Source organism: Triturus cristatus, chromosome 5_1 (genome assembly GCF_964204655.1).
Source record: "Triturus cristatus chromosome 5_1, aTriCri1.1, whole genome shotgun sequence".
NCBI classification, from domain to species: domain Eukaryota; kingdom Metazoa; phylum Chordata; class Amphibia; order Caudata; family Salamandridae; genus Triturus; species Triturus cristatus.
This window is the reverse complement of record NC_140587.1, coordinates 10,527,599-10,552,288: the sequence shown is the minus strand read 5'-3', so window position 1 is coordinate 10,552,288 and position 24,690 is coordinate 10,527,599. Positions and strand designations below refer to the sequence as shown.

At 50.1% G+C, this 24,690-nt stretch overlaps 1 protein-coding gene across 1 annotated transcript in view; it reads left to right on the top strand.

The window, feature by feature from the left end:
• The window catches only part of LOC146829948 (uncharacterized), a 388,201-nt gene that overhangs the window by 339,496 nt on the left and 24,015 nt on the right, over positions 1-24,690 (top strand). Inside the window, exon 7 of the mRNA XM_085604215.1 lies at positions 23,664-24,281. Coding sequence (XP_085460341.1) covers positions 23,664-24,281 — 618 coding nt within the window. The remainder of the gene's footprint in view (positions 1-23,663; positions 24,282-24,690) is intronic.

Below are 24,690 nucleotides of genomic sequence, written 5' to 3'. Positions count from 1 at the left end.
AAAAAACGTTACATATGTGAAAATATATTTTAAAAGATTTTGACCGTTGTCACAAATTTTTAGGTCTCACCTAGCGTTGCAGCGCATGTGCTGCACACTTTGCGAGGCATGCAGTATTTCAGTGTAGCATGGAAGCTTTGTGGAAGCTCTGCCCATTCTCCACCCATCATTTTCATTGGCTTGTGTCTTAAATGCTGCCTTCTGATTGGTTGTAGGCCTGTTAGTCCCTCCTTATGAAGGCCATGTTGTCATGTGTGTCCTTCCATGGTTACTGGCCCCTTTACTGCACAGTCCACTTTCTTCCCGCAGTCCGATGCCTTCTCGCTCGCCCCCCGTTCGTGCCTTGCTCCCAGCCACACTGTACACACAGCGCATACTTCCTCAGCCGCTGGTGCTCTTGTCCCATCAGCGATTTTTATGATAAATTGCACAATTGTTCTAACAAAATCTGTGCCCCTCCCCTACAGTCTGTGTGAGGAAGGTGTGCCGCAGAGTAACTGTATGTTCAGAAAGGCTTCCCCAGACAGTTAGGGGCCAATTCACAGAACTAACTTAAGACAAAATCCTAAACTTACTACTTTTGGTATTCACAGAAGTTAGGATTTTGTCTTAAGTTTGACTTAAGACAAACTTAAGAGAGACTTAAGACAGACTTAAGACAAACTTAAGACAAACTTAAGACAAACTTAAGACAGACTTAAGACAGACTTAAGACAAACTTAAGACAAAATCCTAACTTAAGTCTGTCTTAAGTCTGTCTTAAGTTTGTCTTAAGTCAGTCTTAAGTCAGTCTTAAGTCTGTCTTAAGTCTGTCTTAAGTTTGTCTTAAGTTTGTCTTAAGTTTGTCTTAAGACAAAATCCTAACTTCTGTGAATACCAAAAGTAGTAAGTTTAGGATTTTGTCTTAAGTTAGTTCTGTGAATCGGGCCCTTAGACTTTACTGTGAGTGTAGCGTAGAGTGCTGCAAAGTGTGTGCTTTATAGCTCCACCCGAAACTGCCTCATTTGGGTGGTGTTTGCCGCGACTGTGAATTCTCATTAATAAATCATGGCTTTGCTGCAAAGAAAAAAAAATACATTGCCCGTTATATTTGGTTGTGAGTGCACGTGCTGGCAAGCAGATGGAGGCGTGGCGTCAGCAGAGATGTAACATTGTAATACTTCCTTAGTTCATCTGCGGTTAAAGAGTTCAGCTGCAAGGATCTCTGCACATTGTTTACAATCGGGTTGCAATTGTAGAATCCGGGCAGTGGGGGATGGGAGAATGCCCCCCTCCAGCTCAGCACTGCACTTTAATATATAACAGAGTGAATGGCGACACTACAGGTCCAGGCTACCTGAGCCAAGAACCCATTTCCTAGGACCCAGCAGGTAAGCAGATGCAAAGCCATATTGACAATAAACTTACACTATTCGTTGTTTTACCCACAAAACAGGCTAAAATATGTTGTATTTTAAGCACAATTTTGGGATCATAGTTTCAACTTGCGGGGCCAACAAGCGCCGAACTTCCTGCTGGGTGGCAGTACCTTAATAGAGCACGGGTACAATAAGTGGGATTTCCTTTCCTTTGGATTCGAGCTCTAGTTGCTTAATGACGGAATTTAATATCTTGAATATCTTACATGTATAAAGTGTTATTTATTTTAGTCTCTGCTGTATCAATAGATTTTTTAAACTGCGATACTACGTTTTTAATTAACTGAAAAAATTGTTAACATCAATGTTCTAGTTTGGAACGCCGACCGGAAAAGATAAAGAATCATGTGTTTATATGATGAATTTTAAAATACCTGAACCCCCTTCCCCCAGTCTATAAGTTTTCCTTTTAGGGTTGTGGGCACCCTCAGATCGCCATTGCCCTGGGACCTCTGTTGTCTCCCTAACCTCCAGCCATCTTTGATTTACGACATCCTAAAATAGCCCCATGAGCAGATGGTCTCCGGGTCGAGATTCTTCGGGGTCGTGGGGACACAGCCATGGGGTTATATCCGCCAGAGTTCATACCAACCTGGGGGAGCAAGAAAAGATCTGTTAACCCTTATTAGCTACAAACATCTTATATATATATTTTATTTGGATGTGATCATTTTATATTAACCTTTTAGTTTTATTATAACACACATCCATCCTCTAAACGCTGGACTTTTGATAATCTGCAGATAAATGCTATAACGTAACTGCGTGCTAAAACCTAACATCGCATATATGATGTACTGTTCGCTGCATTTGTGCGCACTTTTAGTGAACCGCTTATGGGTGCTGTATTAATGGATTCATAGCGCGCCAACAACTCCAAATCTAGGCACTATAGATAAATATCAACATTTAGGGGTCGATTCCGATCCTGTATTTTTTGTTTCTGTACGACCTGTATCCGTAAATTTTTCCATACGAATCGTACAAGTCCCGTCCGACCCATGAAGTACGATTCGTATGGGAAAAATACATACAGATCTGCCCTATCCGTACGAATCAGATCGGGAAAAGTTGTACGAGACGGACACGGACACTTTTCCATACGAAGCCTAAAAATACAGTCCGACCGTACAAGTACGATCCGGACCGGCTTTCCGATTTACGAACTGTACGGAAAACGTCCCGTAAACGGGGAATGACTTGTACATACGCAATGTCGGTGTACGCACCGTACATACGCAATGTTGTTGTACGCACCAATGTTGTTGTACGAATCAATGTTGTTGTACGCACCGTACATACCCAATGTCGGTGTACGCACCGTACATAGCAATGTCGGTGTACGCACTGTACATACGCAATGGCGGTGAATGCACCATACATGCGCAATGTCGGTGTACGCACTGTACATACGCAATGTCGGTGTACGCATCGTACATACGCAATGTTGTTGTACGAACCAATGTTGTTGTACGCACCGTACATACGCAATGTTGTACGCACCAATGTTGTTGTACGCACCGTACATACGCAATGTCGGTGTACGCACTGTACATACGCAATGTCAGTGTATGCACCGTACATACGCAATGTTGTTGTACGCACCAATGTTGTTGTACGCACCGTACATACGCAATGTCAGTGTACGCACCGTACATAAAGCAATGTCGGTGTACGCACCATACATACACAACACATGGGGGTGTGTGCCTGTACGACTCGTACCCATGTACCGTACTGAACCACGGACACTGTAAAACAGCACAAGGAGGGTCTATTCGACTCACACAACACCACAAAACACGTCTACAGTGCACAAAAAATGGAAATGACTGACCTGGCCACATCCAAACAGGCAAACAGAGGGGCAAACTCATAACCACCCCTTATAACACACCCACCAAAAATTCAAACTGAAGCCCACCCACAAATGGACCAATAAAAAGGGCCCAAACACACAAACCATGAGCCTTTGCAACAGATTCACTGCAGCTAGAGAGCACACACCAACAACTGCACCAATCCACCTTAACATATACACCTTCACACAACCTCCTTCACACATACCCTCTCTTCACATTCAGACCCACACCTTCACATTCAGACCCACACACCCACAACCATCCACACCCTCACCCCACACCATGCCCACAGACAAGAATCCAAAGTTCACAAGGGAGGAGCTGGAGATCCTTGTCAATGAAGTCATCAGAGTCGAGCCACAGCTGTTTGGAACATTGGTCAGACAGACCAGCATAGCCGAAAAATCACGCCTGTGGCAGAGGATCGTTGATAGGGTGAATGCTGTTGCACCCATCAGAAGGACCAGGACTGAATGCCAAGCCAGGTGGTACGATCTGCGGAGGGCAGTCAAGCGAAAAATGAATGACGACTATGCCCAGAGCAACATCACTAGAGGTGGTGGGCCCCGAAGACCAGTACATTTCCATCCCTGGGAGGAGAAGGTGATGGCCCTTCTTCCGCCGGTGGGAGTACATGGACTTCAAGGAGTTCCAGAGCCTGGTGAGTACACAAACAACTTATGTAACATGGGGGTAATGGCATCCACACCCCAACTACACCAAATGCACGCAACTACCCCCAAGCCCTCACCGGCCAGAACCACAGTCAAAAACAACGCTAATGCCACTAACATGTGTATGCCCCATTGAGAAAGCAAGGCCATGCTATGTCCCATGGTACACGAAGCACTAACCCAAGAATGAATGTCCGGTATGCTGGGAGGGTGGGTGTCACAAAACGCATTGTTGAACTCCAAATAAGACACAATTGCCCTCATCCCATATGGCCCAGGTACATACCCATGCACCATGCGCAATGCACAGGGATTGGGAAAGTACTGACAAGATAGCTGACACGAGGCCCGGGTGTAGGCAGCACAAGGCCCTCCTGTGACCAGTGCAAACACAAACACCAAGACAACAAGGTCAGATATCTAGGACAGGAACTCACACTCACTGTCATGGCAGCATGCTCCATGGGGGGACAGCTACATCACCTGGGAGCCCCAGTGCAAAATCACACTACACCCACCAGCAGGCCCTGTCACACACACCCCTTATACAAGCAGTCACCCCCGGGACAGGCAATGGATTTACCCACTGTCACAATGGACATGTAACACAACAAGACCAATACATAGCCGAAGAAGCATCCAAGGCAAAAATCTACATGTCAAAGACTCAGGAGAACATATCAGTCTGTCCCCCGCAACATACACATTCACAAGTGAACATTGAGGAGAATGCTAGGCACATACAACTACCTAGAGGAACAGTGCCAACTTAAATGTGTATGAAACATGGATGCTGCATGAAACAGCATTAACATTGTCTGTCTCTCACACACAGGGCAACGTGATGAATCTCCCCCCAACAATGGGGGTGAAGAATCACAGTCCCAGGCGTGGGAGGAACCTGATCCCACCGGCAGTGACGCCTCTCAACACTCCGCGGATGACCCGACCGACCTGGACCCTCTGCTGTCCAAGCCCCTGCAGCACCTGGTTCGGGAACATCTGTGCCAACCACCACCCCCATTCCTGCGACATCCCAGGAGACACCGAGGAGTCCTGCCCGCAGTGAACAACTGAGCCAGTCTGACCAGGAGGGACAAGGTGCGCCGTGCACCCAGGAGGAGGCAGACAACACTGCCACTGCCATCCCTCAGGGGTCCCGTAGACCCGATGTGCCCACAACGGCAGGCCAGGCTTGTGTGGGCAGGGGTGGTGAGAGTTTAGGCAGGCGGAGGCGAGAACCTGACCAGCCAGCTGAAGGGACCGGTATGTCACACATAGACAACATCATGGACGCATACCGGCGTGACACCAGGGAGTTCAGCCAGGTAGTGGTGACCCTCACAGAGATGAAGAACCAGCAGGCCGAGCAACACGCCAGTCGACAAGAACACCAAGGACGGATGGAGGCAAGACTGGTTGAGCTCCTGGCGGTGCAAAGGGACATAAGCCATTCACTCCATCGGATTGCCGAAAACATGGGAAACCCTCCCTGTGCTACCAGGCGAAGACCAGCACCAGCCACAGGGAGAAAGGAGGAGGAGAATTTGTCTGACGGAGCGTCCCAAGCATCGTCAAGGCCTGCATCTGAGGGTCCCACGAGGAAGGCGGGTCGTCCACGGAAAAGACCGTGAGAGGCAGAGGCCCATCCACATCTCCCAGGTCACCTGGCCTGGCACCTGGCCTTCATGTGCGACAGCATCACCTCATTGACTGACATCATCTGCCACATGGACTTGCTGGTCACAGTCTAACCAATGTTGCCAAACACTGTGGTCTGGACTCTGATGACTTCAAATGCCAAGGATCCCATCTCCCCCTGTGAACTTTGGATTCTATGGTCCCTGTATTGCACCTTTTTCTGTGCACAAATCATGCCCCAGACCTATAATAAAAGAATTAATAATTGTAATTTTATGTTGCATGAGTCCACAACATACGTGTGGGGATATGTCAAAGTATGCCTGAGTGTGGAACTAACTCCAGCCATCCATACACTTGGATCTGAGTCCGGTCGAGGACACACATGGGTCACAATGTATCACCAAATAGAGACATGGAGCCCAATACTCCCCCATGATGGCCTCAAGCTGCTGAGGAGGGGCTTGCAATACTGCTCAGACAGACCAATTTGGAAGAGTATCATGAAGGTGCAGAGGTCATGGGTCATGTTGAGGTGCCCGTGGAGGGAGTCCCAGGTCTGTTTGGCGAGGTGGGAGAACTATCTCCTGCATGCAGTTTTTCTGTGGATGTGATGAATGGTGGCCAAGTCAAGGTGGGCTGCACGGAGTTGGGCCAACGGGGTGTTGGATGACAGACGTCCAAGGTCGGTTTTGGGTCTGGGGTTGTGGACTGCCTCCTGAGTGTGGTTGAGGAGTCTGAAGGTGATCCTGCAGCAGACATTGAGCCATTGTAGCTATCTCAGGTGGACGGTGATGTGGCTGGGGCGGGGGATGTTGAAGATGAGGTGTGTGGATGCACCCTGGATGTGGACAAGTTCTCCTGCAGTTTTGCTGTAGTTCCTCCGTAGAGGGCGGTGCTGTAGTTGACCCGGCTGGTGTTGTGAACCTGGGGAACGGTCTATCTTGCCTTGGAGTGGATCTATCTGTGGATCATTTGCAGCATGCGGAGGGTGTTGCAGCATGAGATACAGATGGTGGTGAGTTGCATGGTAATTGTGAGCGATGAGTCCATGATGAACACCAGCTTGAGTGCGTGACCACTGGGTGCTGGTGCGGTGCCCAGGCCGGTGGGACACAAGGAGTTGACCCAGACATAAGGGGGACAATCCTCAGATGATGACCTCAGTCCTGTCCAAGTCCAGCCTCAGGTGGCTGATGTTCAGCCATTCGTCAACGGATCTCATGCCTTCTTGAAGGTTGGATCTGGCAATGGCTGGGTCTTTGGTGAGGTTGAGGAGCAGCTGGGTGTCAATGGCATACGAGATGATGATGAGGTCGTGTGCGCATGTGATGGTGGAGAGGGGGGGTCATGGAGACATTGAAGATCATCACGCTGAGAGATGAGCCCTGGGGCATGGGCCAGATGACCCCAGTGTACTACATGCTGCAGGGTGGAGGCCGACTCCCTGGGCCTTGCTGGTGAGATACATGTTGATTTAATCCTGGGCCCTCCTCTGGATACCAGGGTTGGAGATGTGTGAGCTGACAGTGTGGTAGCACATGGTGTAGAATGCCGTTGAGAGGTCAAGGGGGGTGGTCTCACCATTGTTGAGCAGGGCAAAGTTGTCGTTGGTGGTGGCAATGATGACGGTTGCAGTGGTGTGATTACTGTGGAAGATGGTCTGGTGCCGGTTGCCTGGAGCTGTTTGCATGGAGGAAGTTTGTCAGTTGCTCGTTGAGTGTCTTCCTGATGACCTTTGCTGGGTAGGGAAGCAGGGTGAAGTTCCAGGAGATCTTGCGGTACTGATGTCCGTTGTTTAAGAAGGGCCTGGGTCTCTGCATGCCTCCAGCTCCCATGGAATGTGGCAAACTCAAAGGAGAAATTCATGACACGCTGGACGTGGGCTTCAAGGATGGGGAATGATGTGGTTGAGATGTTGGGAGGGAAGGGGCCTGATGGAGAGCCAGAGTGGATGGTGCACATGAGCTAGGTGGTGTATTTGCTGCTGACGGGAGTCCAGAACCTGAGGGGGGTTTGTCCTGCGGATAATAGTGCTGTCTGCCTCTGTGTGCCAAGGCTGTCGTGTATGGCCATGAGCTTGCAGTGGTAGAAAGTTGCAAGGGATGTGATCTGCCTTGCAAGGGTGGGGTGTCTTTTGAATGGAGATCTGCTGTCAGTTCACTCACAATACTGAAGAGCTCCTTGATGCCGTGTGTTTTGGTGCCTCGGCCCTATCTGAAGGATCTCCACTTGTCCTTGCTGATGATATGGTGATGGCTGTGTGTGGCGTTTTCCAGGGCTGTAAGGTAACTGATGGTTCTTTGTGTTGCAAGGTTTGCACAAGAGTCCGGCTAGATCTGTATGAGTCCAGTAGGTCTGCCTTGTCCCAGGTGGCTTAACTGTTGTTGTGCTTCACAGGAAAGTCCATCAATGTGGCAAGATTGTTGGATCAGTTGCTGATTAAGTGTGTGAGGTTGCAGGGTGTGGCGGTGGTGTTGGTTTGAGTGTCCCACACAGCTTGTCTGTGGTGACTTACATCAAGCATCTTTGGGGGATCGGTAGCGGGGTGTGGGGCAGTGTGTTGCTTGTCAGAGATGTGGATGCAAATGTTGATTGACCAATGATGGATGGTGGTGTGGTTCTCCTCCAGCAAGAAGTTACTGGCCCCCAGCTACATGTAGCCTGTGGAGGTGAGGGTGTGCATGCAGATGTATGTGTTGATGGCTTAGTGTAATTGCGGATGTAGGCCTGGAGATCTGTAGATGAGTGTTACTCTGAGGGTTGCCATGGGGTTGGTGCAAAACCGGATTTGTGACTCTGAGGGTGTACTTGGGAATAAATTGCAATTCATCCTCCGGGATTGTTGGTGCCGTCCCTGCGGGTGATCTTGTATCCGTCTGAGATGGCAATGAAGAAGTTGTGTGCTGAGGATGCTTTTGTCCAGGTTACTGTCATGAAGGTGATGTGTGAGGCTGTTGTGTTGGGGAGGTAACAATGGTGTGCTGGTTGACGGAGCGGGTGTGGAGTAGGAGGCACATGACCTGGTTGTTCTGACAGGGTCTGGTAGGCGGGGCAGCGCTGTGTAGGCAGTTGTAGTTGCACACTCAGCATGCAAAGGTATACAAAATGACAGGGTTGGATGGGAATGAAGGAAGATGGCGCTCAAGCGTGTGCACTAAGGGTATCACTGTGCGAAAGTAAGTTTAGGTGCTGCCAGGTCAGGGATACCAACCCAAAAAGATCCCTGCGATTAAGTGGGAAAACCCAATTGAATAAATAGCAAACGAAGTCCTGCGCACGCAATCAGGATAGCGATATTAATAGCATACAAAACGAAATGAACAATACTCAGGGACTGTGGTTTCTTGAAAGAAAAGCATCAACGTCAATGGAATTTTTGAGAATGGTATTCTTTATGTGTAACAAAGTCTGACCAATACATGGTGCAAGAACATTCAGCCGACACGTGTTTCGTCACACTGTGTGTAGCTATGACTCTTCAGGGCTGAAGTAGTGTACAATAACGCGGCTCCAGAAAAAGTAATGTGCGGTTTAAAAATACCGTATCAGATGTGGTGAGGTGAGCGGCGAGATATATCGACAGCTAGGGTAATCAGCTGGGCGCTCGGGTGTAATGAGGATCACGGGTGGTGGATCCTCAGGTTCGGGTGAAAGCTCGGGTGCGTGAGTGAATCGCGGATAACGGGTTCCCGGATTCCAGGGTGTTGGAACACACACAAAGGGAAATGCATCCATATGAACAGACTCACAGGTCAGTTGACATAACATGTGGGACATACGCTGGACCCCCCCTTCACAACACGGATGATGTAAATACCAATGAACTGGCACACAAGTTAAGGGGATGAGCCAAACACATCCTGCTGCACACGGAGAGGCTGCAATTCCCCATAGAGCCTGTTGTTGTGATGTCCCACACTATGTCCACCCGTAGCATCCGCAATGTTTCAGAGGCAAGGTTTACACACGTTGATGCCTTCATCAGACTCCACACTCCACTACAGATGACTGACAAGAAGGGTGACTATCATGTCATGGGAGTGATGCTACATGTGATATTCTCCATGGTGAGAATACATGTATGCATGGTACCACAACATGCACAGAAGCAGTCCCCACAGATTCCCAACCCGTACCACCGCCAAAAAGCCTTGCTGCAATTCTTACCCAAACTGACATTTCCACATGTCCGTGCATGTAACGCTGATTCAGCACACGTTGCAATCCTCATGAGGAATAGCAGGAGGACAACGATGACATGAGCAGACAACAGGCGCAAAAACCTGGGAATGACAGACACACAAGAAGTCACCTAAAACAATTCTCGCCGCACACATGGTCATTTACGAAACATGAACAATGTTGGACACATGCAAATTACAAAGACAGTCTCTCCGCAAAACTGTGTGGCATGACATCATCACTCGAGTGACACATCAGAACACACATCAAAGTCACTTTGCATTCAGTCAGCTGGACACACACATTGCAACACATGCCACTAAATGCTACAAGCTTGCACACTCATACCTAGTGACTCACCATTATGAGAAGAAGTTCCGTATGAGCTGACTCCGGATATCATCCTGCTCCTCCTCATCACTAGCCTCGTGACCAAGCACTTGATCCTCCACGGGTGGATGTTCCTGCTCATCTGGATCCAGGATGAGTGGCACTGCGTTCTGAACTGCCATGTTGTGCAGCATGCAGCACACGAGGAAGATTTGGCAGACCTTCTCCGGTGCATGTGGGAGGGACCCGCCTGTCTTGTGAAGGCACCGGAATCAGCTCTTCAGGAGTCCAAACGTCCTCTCAATCACTCACCTCGTCTGCCCGTGTGCATTGTTGTACCGGTGATCTGCAGCTGTTCTTGGGTTGCGGAGAGGTGTCAGCAGCCATGGCATGTTGGGATATCCAGAGTCCCCTACATGGAAATATCATGTACATAGGTGGGTCAGGAGATGCCGTAAGAGACAAAGGGGCATATTATCAAGCCAGGTGATAAAAATATCGCCGCTTTAGCGGCAGAAAACTGCCGCTAAAACGGCGATAATGGGCTTGATAATATGCTCTATGGAATTCCAATTCAAGCCCATGTTAGATGTCCTTCACAACTAACATGGGCTTCATTTGGAATTCCATAGAGCATATTATCAAGCCCATTATCACCATTTTAGCGGCAGTTTTCTGCCGCTAAAGCGGCGATAATTTTATCGCCTGGCTTGATAATATGCCCCAAAGATACCGCAACACACAAGACAAACAGAGTATACCCACCAACAATACATGCTCGTTCGTTGTGCAGCCGCAGCATCATTTGTGGCACCCTGCTACGCCTCATGATGTAGGCATCGTGTGCTGATCCTGGAAAACGTGCACAGAAATGGGAAATCAGCATGTTAGCAAGACACACCACAAGGGCATTTATTGAGTGGCAATGTTTTCTATTGCGATAGGCTTGCTCCTGTGCCTGGGGTGGTACCAAAGCCACATGTGTCCCATCAATGAACCCAATGACATGGGGCATCCCTCCCAGGGCATAGAAATCACCCTTGACATCTGTCAACTCCTCAGGAGTAGGAAATTTGATGAATTCATCAAGGTGCTCCAACATGGCTGCCAAAACATCACGCAGGACACGGCTGAACATTGTCTGTGACATCCCACCAACATCAGCTATGGTCAATTGAAACATACCTGTGGCAAAAAAATTTAGGGCTGCCATCACCTTCATCTTGGGGGTCAGCGCAGTAGGATACCTGTGTCGCGGTTGGAGGTGTGGTGCCAGCTTGTCTGTCAAGTCCTCAATCAACTGCCGAGTGAATCTGTAATGGCGGATGCAGGCACGTTCCCTCATGGCAGCCAAGTCTGGCATTGGTCTTGGGACAGGCGGTGCCCTGCAAGACATTGTTTGGAAGAATGAAGATTGAGAGTCGGCCAACATCAATGTCAATGAACATAGCACATGCTAAACTGCTACTACACATTAGGTAACTATGGAGTCGGGTGTGTGCAATACATCCAGGACACATATGCTAGCTTGCTAGCACTCCTACGAAAAGCCAGATGCACCTGTTGATTCTCAAGTCTACATGACATGCCCTGAAATGAGCTGGGGGCCAGTCTGAGTGAACAGCCAAAGATATCACCGGAGTGACACACATCCACATAGCTGCATTGGAAAGATGTCATCTCATCCAGACAGCTGACTGCAAGGCACACACACAGGTCACATGGAATGTCAAACGTACATATCAAACACATTGCGATGAAGGGGTACACGTGACAACAGAAAAACACAGCCATTGAGACAACGCAGACATGTATGCCAGGGAAAATATGATGTCCGATGCACACAGACCCTACAGCCGTAGGAATCCACATGTGGCATGGTGTGCGTAGATGTGTTCCATGGCCATCTCCACACAGACCCATGTTGGATGCACCAACAGCAGATGCAGTTGATGGAACACTGACAGCAAGCTCATGGGAACACATGACACACACCTGACATAGTCACAAAGGGGCACGCTGATTGTGACATGTCAGTTGATAGAGTGTCCCTGTCCCTGGCATCAGGAGACAGGTGCGGGTGTTGATGACTGTGCCACCCACTGCTGCTGTGCATGACACAGTTGGACTACAGACACACATGTGGCAAGTGGCAAGGTGATGTGTGCCACATAGTGCCCCATCACACATGACATGTGTCCACAGGTCATCACACATCAATTGTGCAACTAGATGAGATGACCTGTGCAATATCACTGGCTGCCACACCTAGGGCCTGCACATGAAAGTATGCAATGACAAGTACTTGATGGACATCCTTGGGCGACTCGTAGCCCTCCATTCCTGGCATGTGTACACCTGTATTACCATTGTAAGCGTGTGAAACGCACCGTACAACTAGTGCCATAGGGGTACGTGTGAAACGCACTGTACAACTAGTGCCGTAGGGGTACGTGTGAAACGCACTGTACAACTAGTGCGTACCTGTACGTGTGAAACGCACCGTACAACTAGTGCGTACCTGTACGTGTGAAACGCACCGAACAACTAGTGCCGTAGGGGTACGTGTGAAACGCACTGTACAACTAGTGCGTACCTGTACGTGTGAAACGCACTGTACAACTAGTGCGAACCTGTACGTGTGAAACGCACCATACAACTAGTGCGTACCTGTACGTGTGAAACGCACCGTACAACTAGTGCCATAGGGGTACGTGTGAAACACACTGTACAACTAGTGTGTACCTGTACGTGTGAAACGCACCATACAACTAGTGTGTACCTGTATGTGTGAAATGCACTGTACAACTGGTGCATACCTGTACGTGTGAAACGCACCGTACAACTAGTGCCGTAGGGGTACGTGTGAAACGCACCGTACAACTAGTTCGTATCTGTATGTGTGAAACGCACCGTACAACTAGTGCGTACATGTACGTGTGAAACACACTGTACAACTATAGTGTACCTGTACGTGTGAAACGCACCATACAACTAGTGCGTCCCTGTACGTGTGAAACGCACTGTACAACTAGTGCCGTACGGGTACGTGTGAAACGCACTGTATACCTGTAATCATTGCGTGTGTACGCTACGTTTCACCATTGTACTGGTGCCGTAGGGGTACGTGTGAAACGCTCCGTACCTGTGTGTGGATTTCCAAATTACATAGGGGACACATAAGGGACAAGTATTAGGCCCTAAATGCATGCTGGTTGTCATGGATACAGAGTTTTCAGTTGAAATGTGTCCATCAGGTGTCCTGGAACAGTCAGTTGGCCACAAAATACAATGTTGCAAAGTGGTTGTTGACTTGACATGATGCTCAAAATTTGAACGATGCAAATGCGTGTCATTGGTGTATGTTTAAAGGGATTGGAGTAAACGTACGATGTTAATGAGTCTGACCAATCACTATGTACTCCTCCAAATGAATGCCCCTCAGCAAGACAGATATAAGGCAGCCAGAACCCATGAGAGGGCACTTGCCTGCACAACTTTCGAGTCGACCACACTGCTGCTGTCTCTGCTTCCTCTGGACCATATCACGTACTGTGGAGAGGGCTCAGCCATTGACCCTGGAGGAGAATGAGGCGTTGCTGGCCTGCCTCCTCCCACAGTACACCAAGCTGTATGGGAGACCAGAGGAGCAGGTGAGTGCTGACTCCACTACCTTTGCCTATGCACCTGTTGTGTGACTGGCAATATTGTGTCCAGGTAGGACAGACATGCAAAGTTGTTTTGAGTGTTTCCCGGGGGGGGGGCATGCTGATGTCTCTCATGCAGAGCATGAAGTAGTTCCTGTGTGCACTCCTCACTTGCATTGTGCTTACTGTGACTTTCACTGCATAGTGCATGAGACATTCAGCCTGGCAAATCCTTGGTGGCTTTTTTTCCTATTGTCCTGAGGTGATTCAGTGGTCCCCCCGGTGTGACAGGTGACTGTACCCACAGATGTGTAGGAGTTGAGTGGACCTGTGGTGAGAGTGTCCAAATGATGTGTACGACCTCATGGACATTGATGTGTGTGAATGTTCCTTTACATGTGGGTGAGTGTCTATGTGAAGTGTTGCACCAGAGCTGCATGGAAGACGCAACAGGTCTACCCATCTGATGTGACAAGTAAGCCGTGCTGTGTGTCTGACTTGCAAAGCTAGCACGACACCTGTGACACCCCACTGGCAAGTGGCACATGTGCAGAGTGAGGGCTGTATCCGCTGTTGTCAATGACAGGCGAGTGATCTGTGCCTGGGTGTGTCTGTCTAGTCTGCTGAGGGTGCGTCAGTGGAGTGGGACATGTGACTGCTTGGCACGTGCTGGCCATCAGCCTGCTGTTGCATGTGCTGCACAGTGTGTGGCATAATCAGTGAGTGTGTCGCACCCCTCATGCCACCTGTTGACTTTCAATGCCATGTAGTGCTTTGAGGCTTGCACACAGGCCAATTTCTTATTGTGAATGATGCAATTCCTGTCTGCATCCAATGCCCTGTTCAACATTTCAAAGATGTTCAAATGTGTGTCTCTGGGACATGGAGCAGGTGTATTAATGTTGTGTCACTTTGTCATCCTGACAGGTAACTGCCTACGAGAAGGGGGAGATCTGGCGGGACATCGTCAGGGCTGTGAGATCTGCGGGGGAGCGTAGTCGGCAGCTGCCACAGGTCCGCAAAAGGTGGCAGGACATCCGGTGCTGGACCCGGCGGATCGCCCGGGTCCAGCTGGGCCTCGACCCTCCTCGCCCCCACGGCGGGCGCCGAGGCCTGACCCCCCACATGAACCATGTCCTGGCGGTGGTCTACCCTGACCTCGATAGGCAGTTACAGGAGAGACTGCAGCAAGGAGGGGGTTGGTACATGGCTGTTTGTTGTGTTATGTGTCACCAGCTTTTGGAAGTGCTCTGTAGCCTGGATACACTCCCAGAGTTTATATGTGCAGTGCATTTTCTGTTCCCCAATGTCACCTGGTGCTCTTTTACATCCCTTCCCCTCCTTGACATGTGTCCCCTGGTCTGTGTGTAATCACATTTGCACATGGTCATCTAGGGTGACAGAAAATCTAAGTGCACATTGCTTTCTGCATCATGTGGGAGGGTGGTCTGTGACATGTGTTGGTACCTTGCCTGTGCCATGACCTGTTCACTATGTTGGGGGTCCATATTTGTTGGCACTGATGATGATTCTCAACATAGGAGTGTGAGGTTTCAACCGAACACCCTTGCACCATGCATGACCAATGTTGTGGCCTCAGACATGATGTGCATGAGTGGGAGATATGCATAGTGCCATGACGGTTGATCATGGTACAGTCCGCTCATTCCAGGAACACGGAGCAGTGTGCCCACTACAGTCCCCTGAGACACCCTGGTCTCCTAATCATGTGTGTCATCCAACACTGTGCACATTCTCTGATTTTTCATTGCCAGGTCTGACTTGTGTGTGAGAATTGGCTGTACAAAGAATCACCGTGCAGTGCCACTGTGAAGCTGGCCAGTGCTTAATGTTCGTGCTTTGCAGCCTGTGTCAGTTTTTTTAAAAACATGATTCCTGCTCATACATTTTTGGCACCTGTGTGTGGTTCAGATGCAATGCAGTTTGGACTTAGTGTGCAGACATCTGTGTGTACATTCTGGCTTGCCATGAGGGTGTCTCCACAGTACAGCTATGCTTTTTTACATCCCAATAGCAGGCCCATTAGCTTATGCATTGTCCTGGGTGTGGACATGTGTGCCACTCCAGATGACAGGCAGTAGGTCATATGTGTAGCCAACTGTGTAATCAGGTGACAGATGGTCATGTGACAACTGACATAATTCAATTTGTTACTCTAAAAAAATTGTACCTTGGCACTCACAGCACTTGTCAACAGTTCTTCATGTTTTAAATGTGGTAATTTGATGATTTGTGTTAAGAACACTGATGTGCCTGCATGAAAAATGTCTCCCAAGGAAGTGCACACCAAACGACATTTCCACTTTCATGGAACACGCTGGCACCTTTTCAAAGAAGCCACTGTTAGAATTAAATGGTGTTGCAGATTCTCCATATACATGTTCCCACAGTGGTCTTGATTTTGTGAGACTCCTTTGTTGTTTGTGATACAAACTAACGAGTCTCAAGACATCAAGACCTCCGTGGGCCCATGTATATGTACTTTCGGCAACACCATTTATTTCTAACAGTGGCTTCTTAGAAAAGGTGCCAGCTTCTTCAATGACAGTGTAAATGTAGTTTTGTGTGCACTGCCTTGTGAGACATATTTCACGCAGGCACATGAGTGTTCTTTTCATGAAATGGCGAATTGGCACATTCAAAACATGTCGATTGTGTAAAGTATTGTGAGTCCCAAGGTACCAAAATGTTTTCGTTTTGTGTTCCAAAGTACTTACAGGTTTCTGAGTGTGGTGACACCTTGAGTATTGAGGTGTGTTAGTTTACCTTGGGTGCACCACCACTGTTTCTTTCAGGGTAAACAAGAGGTGGCATGACTTCATTGTATTGCTGTGCTCACCTGTTCACAGACACTAGCTTCTCAGTGTATTTCTCATTCAAGTTGTGGCCTGGTGTGTTCTTTTTTTCCTAGTGTCCAAGTGGCATGGTGGGTCTACCAACTGGGCAGTACACGGCTTACATATGTGCGGAGTAATCTATCTGTTACTCATGATGCATTGCCTGATATGCACTGTGACCAATTGTTCTTGTGCTCATGTGTCAGATGTATACAGGTGACTGATGCATTTCGGTTTCTTCTCTTTGCCCACAGCATCATCATCCGCAACCGAGGGAGACACCTGCACGGACCTGGAGGAGGGACCCAGCAACAGTGCCACCAGTGCTGTAGAGTCAGAAGGAGCCAGTGGCACGGAGGGCGAGGGGAGTCAGTCGGAGGACCTGTCTGGAGGCGATACCAGCTATGACGCCGACGGGTCCGACGCTGACCTCCTCGAGAAGGCGGAGGCTGCAACACCACCTGGCAGCATCCCCACATCTGTCCCCGCCTCCTCCGTTACCATCTCCGCCCTCCCAGTTGCTCCTGTCCCTTCTGTCCGTGCAGAGGTCCACCGTGTCTCCTTCGGCCCAGGCACCGCACGCTCTGACCCTGTCACCCCTGTTGCCCTCAGTGAAGAGTCTGTGGACATACTGCGGCAGTTGCAGGTAGGGCAGGCATCGGTGCTGAATGTCCTCCATGGACACACTAAACTGCTCACACAGATGGTGTCATTCATGGAGGGCATGTCAGCAACAATGTCTGACCAACGCAGGATTCTGCGGTCCATGGACTCTTCCCTGACGGCAGCAGTTACTCTCCTGCAGCGCTCCGTCCCCCCCTACCCCGGACCCATCCACACTTCCCTCTCCCATGCCTCACCCAACGCACACCCAGACAGTCACGGGCACGCACCCCACCAGACACAGCCAGCACACCCCCAAGTAAGGCAAAGCGCACACCTCCTTGCACGCACACTCAGGGGGATGTAGGCACACCCACAGGGTCTGGGGACAGACGACATACACGCAGCCACAGTCGCAGTCCGCAGTCCTCACAACCCTGTCCCTCCAAAACCACTCCCCTTAGCTCCCCTGCCAAACGCTCACCCAAGCAGCTCTTTATGGGTGAGCTGGACCTCGCCCCCACTGAGCCACCACCCTTCAAGCGGGCGAGGAAGTCCCCGGGCACGTGAGTTGAGTCCCCCAACATGTCCACCCCCTCCCCCAAGAGCGCTGCACCCCATCCCTCGCCCACCACACCCTCCGTTGACCCTGGGGAATCCTCAGGTGCAGGGGTTAGGATGGACGTCCTAGCAGCAGTGTGCAGCGCCGAGCTCGCCTCCACCTTCGGCGCTGCCCCACCCCCTGTAGTGGAGACGTCCACCCCTGCACCCACCACACCTACCCTTCCCCCTCCTGTCCCTGCGGTGCCTGGTCCTGCCACAGATGATGCCCCCTCGATCGACAAACCTTGAGGTTCCTTTGTGCAGGCAAGCTAGGGGTAGATGGGGTCTCCTACGTCCCCCCTTGGACTTGAAATATGGACTGGCCATTGGCCTTTGTAAATAGTCTAATTTTTTTAATTTTTGGTTTGTGCTGAATAAAGCCTTTTGTTTTACTTTCAACACTGTTGCATGTCAGGTACTTGATGTTGGTGATGAGGCTCCTGGAGCTGGTGTTCTGGTAATGTGTTAGGGTTCTGAGAAATGTTTTTGGATGATGGTCATGAGGTGGACCATGGTATCTGTGTGCCATCACAATGTGTCTGCAAAGAATCATTGGTATTGTGTGTTCATTTTGTTTTGAGACATTGTCCCAAGGAGTGTTCCTTCCTTTGTGGCACCTGACATCTTCCCTGCAAACAGCTGCACAATTGTTGTGCTGACCTGTGTCAACATTTCCTTTGTTGGTGACGGATCCCTTCAATAATGGCCATGCCTGCTCACCAATGTCTCCTGCTGAATCGTCTGTGCCATCCTTGCTAGTCACTGTACTTGTGTTTTGAGTATGTAGGAATGCCTTCAGGGACAAATTCCCCCTTTTCAGCACTATGCATGTGTGTAATCACGGCCTACCACACAAATGTTACTTGTTATGCAGGGTATTTGGGCACCTGACTCACAATTGTGGGCAGTGTATCTAGGGGAATTCCACCCTATTCCTTCCATGAGAGACAACATCTTGGTGGCTGGACAAGCACCTGGACATTCCTATCACTCCTGGGATGTGCGTGACAGTGTGTGTTCCCTTTGGCTATCTTAGTTTTGTAGGCGGTTACATGACTATACAGTCTTGTGGCATGATATCAGGGTGTGTATTGTGCTGCATCCGCCATGGGTGGGTATGCATGTGTTATATGTCCTCACACCCACATGTGGTGTGTCATGCAGTGGGTGAAATACATCCATCCTCCTGGGAGTGGGACACTGCTGTCAGTGATGTGTTGTTATAGCACTATCATCATAGTCCAAAGTTAGGGATGTGTCCATACCACCATGTAGGTGTGGTCATCTGATAATGATGTACACCCCCCATATCTCTGTCCACTGCTGGGAGTCCTCTGCACCCACCCCCCATATCTCTGTCCACTGCTGGGAGTCCTCTGCACCCACCCCTCATATGTCTGGACACTGCTGGGAGTCCTCTGCACCCACCCCTCATATCTCTGTCCACTGCTGGGAGTCCTCTGCACCCACCCCTCATGTCTCTGTCCACTGCTGGGAGTCCTCTGCACCCACCCCTATGTCTCTGTCCACTGCTGTGAGTCCTCTGCACCCACCCCTCATATTGCAGGCCACTGCTCGTAGCCATATGCACCCACCCCCATATCTCTGTCCACTGCTGGGAGTCCTCTGCACCCACCCCATATCTCTGTCCACTGCTGGGAGTCCTCTGCACCCACCACTCATATTGCAGGCCACTGCTGGTAGTCATATGCACCCACCCCCATATCTCTGTCCACTGCTGGGAGTTATCTGCACCCACCCCCATGTCTCTGTCCACTGCTGGGAGTCCTCTGCACCCACCCCCATATCTCTGTCCACTGCTGGGAGTCCTCTGCACCTACCCCCATATCTCTGTCCACTGCTGGAAGTCCTCTGCACCCACCCCTCATATTGCAGGCCACTGCTGGTAGTCATATGCACCCACCCCCATATCTCTGTCCACTGCTGGGAGTCCTCTGCACCCACCCCCATATCTCTGTCCACTGCTGGGAGTCCTCTGCACCCACCCCTCATATTGCAGGCCACTGCTGGGAGTCATATGCACCCACCCCCATATCTATGTCCACTCCTGGGAGTCCTCTGCACCCACCCCCATATCTCTGTCCACTGCTGGGAGTCCTCTGCACCCACCCCTCATATTGCAGGCCACTGCTGGGAGTCCTCTGCACCCACCCCCATGTCTCTGTCCACTGCTGGGAGTCCTCTGCACCCACCCCTCATATTGCAGGCCACTGCTGGTAGTCATATGCACCCACCCCCATATCTATGTCCACTCCTGGGAGTCCTCTGCACCCACCCCCATATCTCTGTCCACTGCTGGGAGTCCTCTGCACCCACCCCCATGTCTCTGTCCACTGCTGGGAGTCTTCTGCATCCACCCCCATGTCTCTGTCCACTGCTGGGAGTCCTCTGCACCCACCCCCATATCTCTGTCCACTGCTGGGAGTCCTCTGCACCCACCCTCATGTCTCTGTCCACAGCTGGGAGTCCTCTGCACCCACCCCTCATGTCTCTGCCCACTGCTGGGAGTCCTCTGCACCCACCCCCATGTCTCTGTCCACTGCTGGGAGTCCTCTGCACCCACCCCTCATATTGCAGGCCACTGCTGGTAGTCATATGCACTCACCCCCATATCTATGTCCACTCTTGGGAGTCCTCTGCACCCACCCCCATATCTCTGTCCACTGCTGGGAGTCCTCTGCACCCACCCCTCATATTGCAGGCCACTGCTGGTAGTCATATGCACCCACCCCCATATCTCTGTCCACTGCTGGGAGTCCTCTGCACCCACCCCCATATCTCTATCCACTGCTGGGAGTCCTCTGCACCAACCCCCATGTCTCTGTCCACTGCTGGAAGTCCTCTGCACCCACCCCTCATATTGCAGGCCACTGCTGGTAGTCATATGCACCCACCCCCATATATCTGTCCACTGCTGGGAGTCCTCAGCACACACCCCTATATGTGTGGCCACTGCTGGTATTGATCTGCAGCCACCCCCATATGGCTGGCCACTGCTGGGAACCCTCTGCACCCACCCACCCACCCCCTTGGAGCAGTACACTGCTGGCCTGGACCTACACACACACCAATATGAAGGTAACATGCAGGGCCAGTCCGTAAGCCCACATTCCTGGCGTGTGTATGCCTCGTAGCCCAAATGTACTTGTGCCGTAACGGGGTACGAGTACAACGCACCGTACCCACGCATTCATTGCGTGTGTACGGTCCGTATCACTGTTCTACTGGTGCCGTAGGAGTACGTGTGAAACGCACCATACCCACGCATTCATTGCGTGTGTACGGTCTGTATCACTGTTCTACTGGTGCCATAGGAGTACGTGTGCAACGCACCATACCCACGCATTCATTGCGTGTATACGGTCCGTATCACTGTTCTACTGGTGCCGTAGGAGTACGTGTGAAACGCACCGTACCCACGCATTCATTGCATGTGTACGGTCCGTATCACTGTTCTACTGGTGCCGTAGGAGTACATGTGCAACGCACCGTACCCACGCATTCATTGCGTGTGTACAGTCCGTATCACTGTTCTACTGGTGCCGTAGGAGTACGTGTGCAACGCACCGTACCTACGCATTCATTGCGTGTGTACGGTCCGTATCACTGTTCTACTGGTGCTGTAAGAGTATGTGTGCAACGCAGCGTACCCACGCATTCATTGCGTGTGTACGGTCCGTATCACTGTTCTACTGGTGCCGTAGGAGTATGTGTGCAACGCACCATACCCACGCATTCATTGCGTGCGTACGGTCCGTATCACTGTTTTACTGGTGCCGTAGGAGTACGTGTGCAACACACCGTACCCACGCATTCATTGCGTGTGTACGGTCCGTATCACTGTTCTACTGGTGCCGTAGGAGTACATGTGCAACGCACAGTACCCACGCATTCATTGCGTGTGTACAGTCCGTATCACTGTTCTATTGGTGCCGTAGGAGTACGTGTGCAACGCACCGTACCCACGCATTCATTGCGTGTGTACGGTCCGTATCACTGTTCTACTGGTGCCGTAGGGGTACGTGTGCAACGCACCATACACGTCCACTTCCGTTGTTGCGGTACGCAGGGGTTGCTGGACACGCCCCCCCAAGTGACCAGACCCTGGTGGTAATGTATGGGCTCCATATTATAGGTTTGGCTTTGGGTATGGGGTATGTTTCCTACACCTCACCCCCACCCTGGCCCCTGGGTACTGTTCTCACCTTCTGCAGCATGTGCGTCGGGTCCGGTGCACCAGGTCGTAGGCCAAGAGGACCGGGATGGCACGTACGATGGGGTTCATGGCATGTACGTTGCGTACCGGGGCTCAGTTGCGTAGCGGTTCGCGTAGAACTCTGCTTTCCGGCTGTGTTTGGCTCACGTAAGAAAAGAGCCGTACAGAGAGCCATAGGGACGAATCGTACTTGCTGGGCCGTAAACCGCTGCTTAAATACATCTGGACGTCGCGTACAAGCTGTTCCGGATCAGAATCGTTGTTTTTTTTTACCCGTATGGTCTTTTGTACGATTCGTAGGGAAAAAGGCTTTCTGTACGAATTGTACTTCCTAGGTTGTAAGAAAAGTTTACCGGGTACGAGTCGTACGGAGAAAACGCTCCGTACAACGTTTCGTACAGCCTTTTTCCAGGATCAGAATCGGCCCCTTAGTAGGAGCAGTTTTGTGTAAGGATTTTCAAAAAGTGTACATTTTGCATTGCATCCGCAAGGTTGTATGTTAAACACATTTGCAGTGAGGATTCCTACAAGCACCACTACTTGCATGTGTGAAATGTAAGTGTGTGTTTGCACTGCCTTTGTTACAAAGTTTAGCTGTGCACATGCTAGTTCGATCGGGGAGAGGTAATCAGACCAAGCTTTGTAATTTGCTGGTACAGGCTAGGTCCGGTTTTAGGGCTGGAGATTGAGAAAATATGGAGGAACATGGGGTGGGCCGGTATTACAGGGGTGGGATGGGTGGGGGTGAGGGAGAGGGTCACGGGAGTTCATTCAGTGAAGCGGAAATGTTTCCTATTATTTCCATCTGGATTTTTGGGCCATTTTCGTCTAATTGTAATGTCATAGAAAATGGTAAAAAGAGTAAAAGCAATTAATCTGAAATATTATTGGGTGCGTAGGATCCCACGGTTGCAAATATTTTGTTAATTTCCATTGTGCTCACTGGGTCAGCTTCCCCCTTCCATCAGAAATCTGCATGTTTGAAGGTCTAGTTAATGGCGCTGAGTGAAGCAACAAGCTGCCAGAAGGCAATAAATTGCATGTTTAATGCATCACTTTTTTTCCCTCTTTCTGCGTGTGGTTTAGTTGAGGTGGGGGCTGGAGAAGGTAATGTTTATAAATGTAAATAGCAACCCGCGGTCGGAGATTTACCTTTTTTTTGGTTTTTGTTGCATATTTATATAGCGCAAACTCGATCCAAAGGTATCGGAGCGCTTTACACGAGCACCGTATTTAGATTACACATTCAGGCTCCGGGAGATTAAGTGATGTGCCCACAATCACAGGATGTGGACGCGACCCTGAGGCTCGAACCCTGGTTTCCAGCACCAAAGTCGGCAGTTTAGCCGACGGACCACATCCTCTCCCCACTAGTGATCTATTTCCAGGTGTGTTCCCATACCTGGCGTGTCACGCAGTTTGGTGCTCACTTTCCCTCCTTGTTAAAGAACAGTAGACGTTTCAGCCCCCTGGCTAATGTGCTGCATAGCTAAATACATATAAGGTCCCAAAGGCGAGACCGATTGCATTGCAAATGCTTGTTTATTTATAATGTCGCTTCTCTTTCCTGAGTTTGCTGAATATCTGTGTTTTGTTCTCTTTTAGACCCTGCAGGTTGTGATCATAAATCTACGATGGATGAGCTGCGGATAATCCTTGTGGGTAAAACCGGGGTTGGGAAGAGCTCCACCGCGAACACCATCCTGGGCAGAGAGGTGTTTGTGACCAGATGCGCACCAGGGTCAGTGACCACAGAGAGCCAGAAGGGGTGCTGTGAGTACAACCGGACACGCATCACTGTGGTGGACACACCAGGGCTGTGTGATACAAAACGCTCTGAGGCGGAAATCGAGAGAGATATTGCTCGGGCAGTTGGGGTGTGCCCCCCGGGGCCCCATGCCATCCTCTTTGTGGTGAGGGTGGGACGGTTCACTCCAGAAGAAGCCGAGGCTGTCAGAATACTCCAAGGGCTGTTTGGGCAAGAAGCAGCAAAGTACATGATGGTGGTGTTCACAAGAAAAGAGGACTTGAAAAATCATCCAATAGCAACATTTGTAGCAAAATATGATGGAAAACTAAAAGAGTTGATTGGATATTGTAGAGAGCGTTACTGTGCTGTCAAGAACACGGCGACTGGAGGAGAACTGGAGAAAGAGCGCAGAGAACTGGTGGAAGAAATAGAGCGCATGAAAAAAGAGAATGGAGGACGCTTTTACCAGGAAGGTAAGGAGACAACAGCAACTCGAGGCAACACCTCCGACAAAAACAGGACCCCCCCCCCACCCCCTTAGAAGACCCCTGGGTCCATGTGATTACTTATGTATTGTTTACAAAACAGTAATAAATGATAGAACATGTTCGGTGAGTGAGTCTGAGAGGTACAGGAAAGAGTCCAGACAGACTTCCAGCTGCACCAGTCACAGCTTGGAGGACAGGCCCTGGTGACTGAGGGTGCCTCATGATTTCACTCACTGAAATGAGTGATTCCTTCCAGCTCACTGAGCCATCAGTGAGAGAGTTGCAGAGGGGATTCGAGGTGCAACTTGAAATGACTTCAGTTATCTTCTTTTATAATATTTTGTGTTTTTTAAACCACACGCACTTATGTCAAACCCTGAATTATTATGAATTA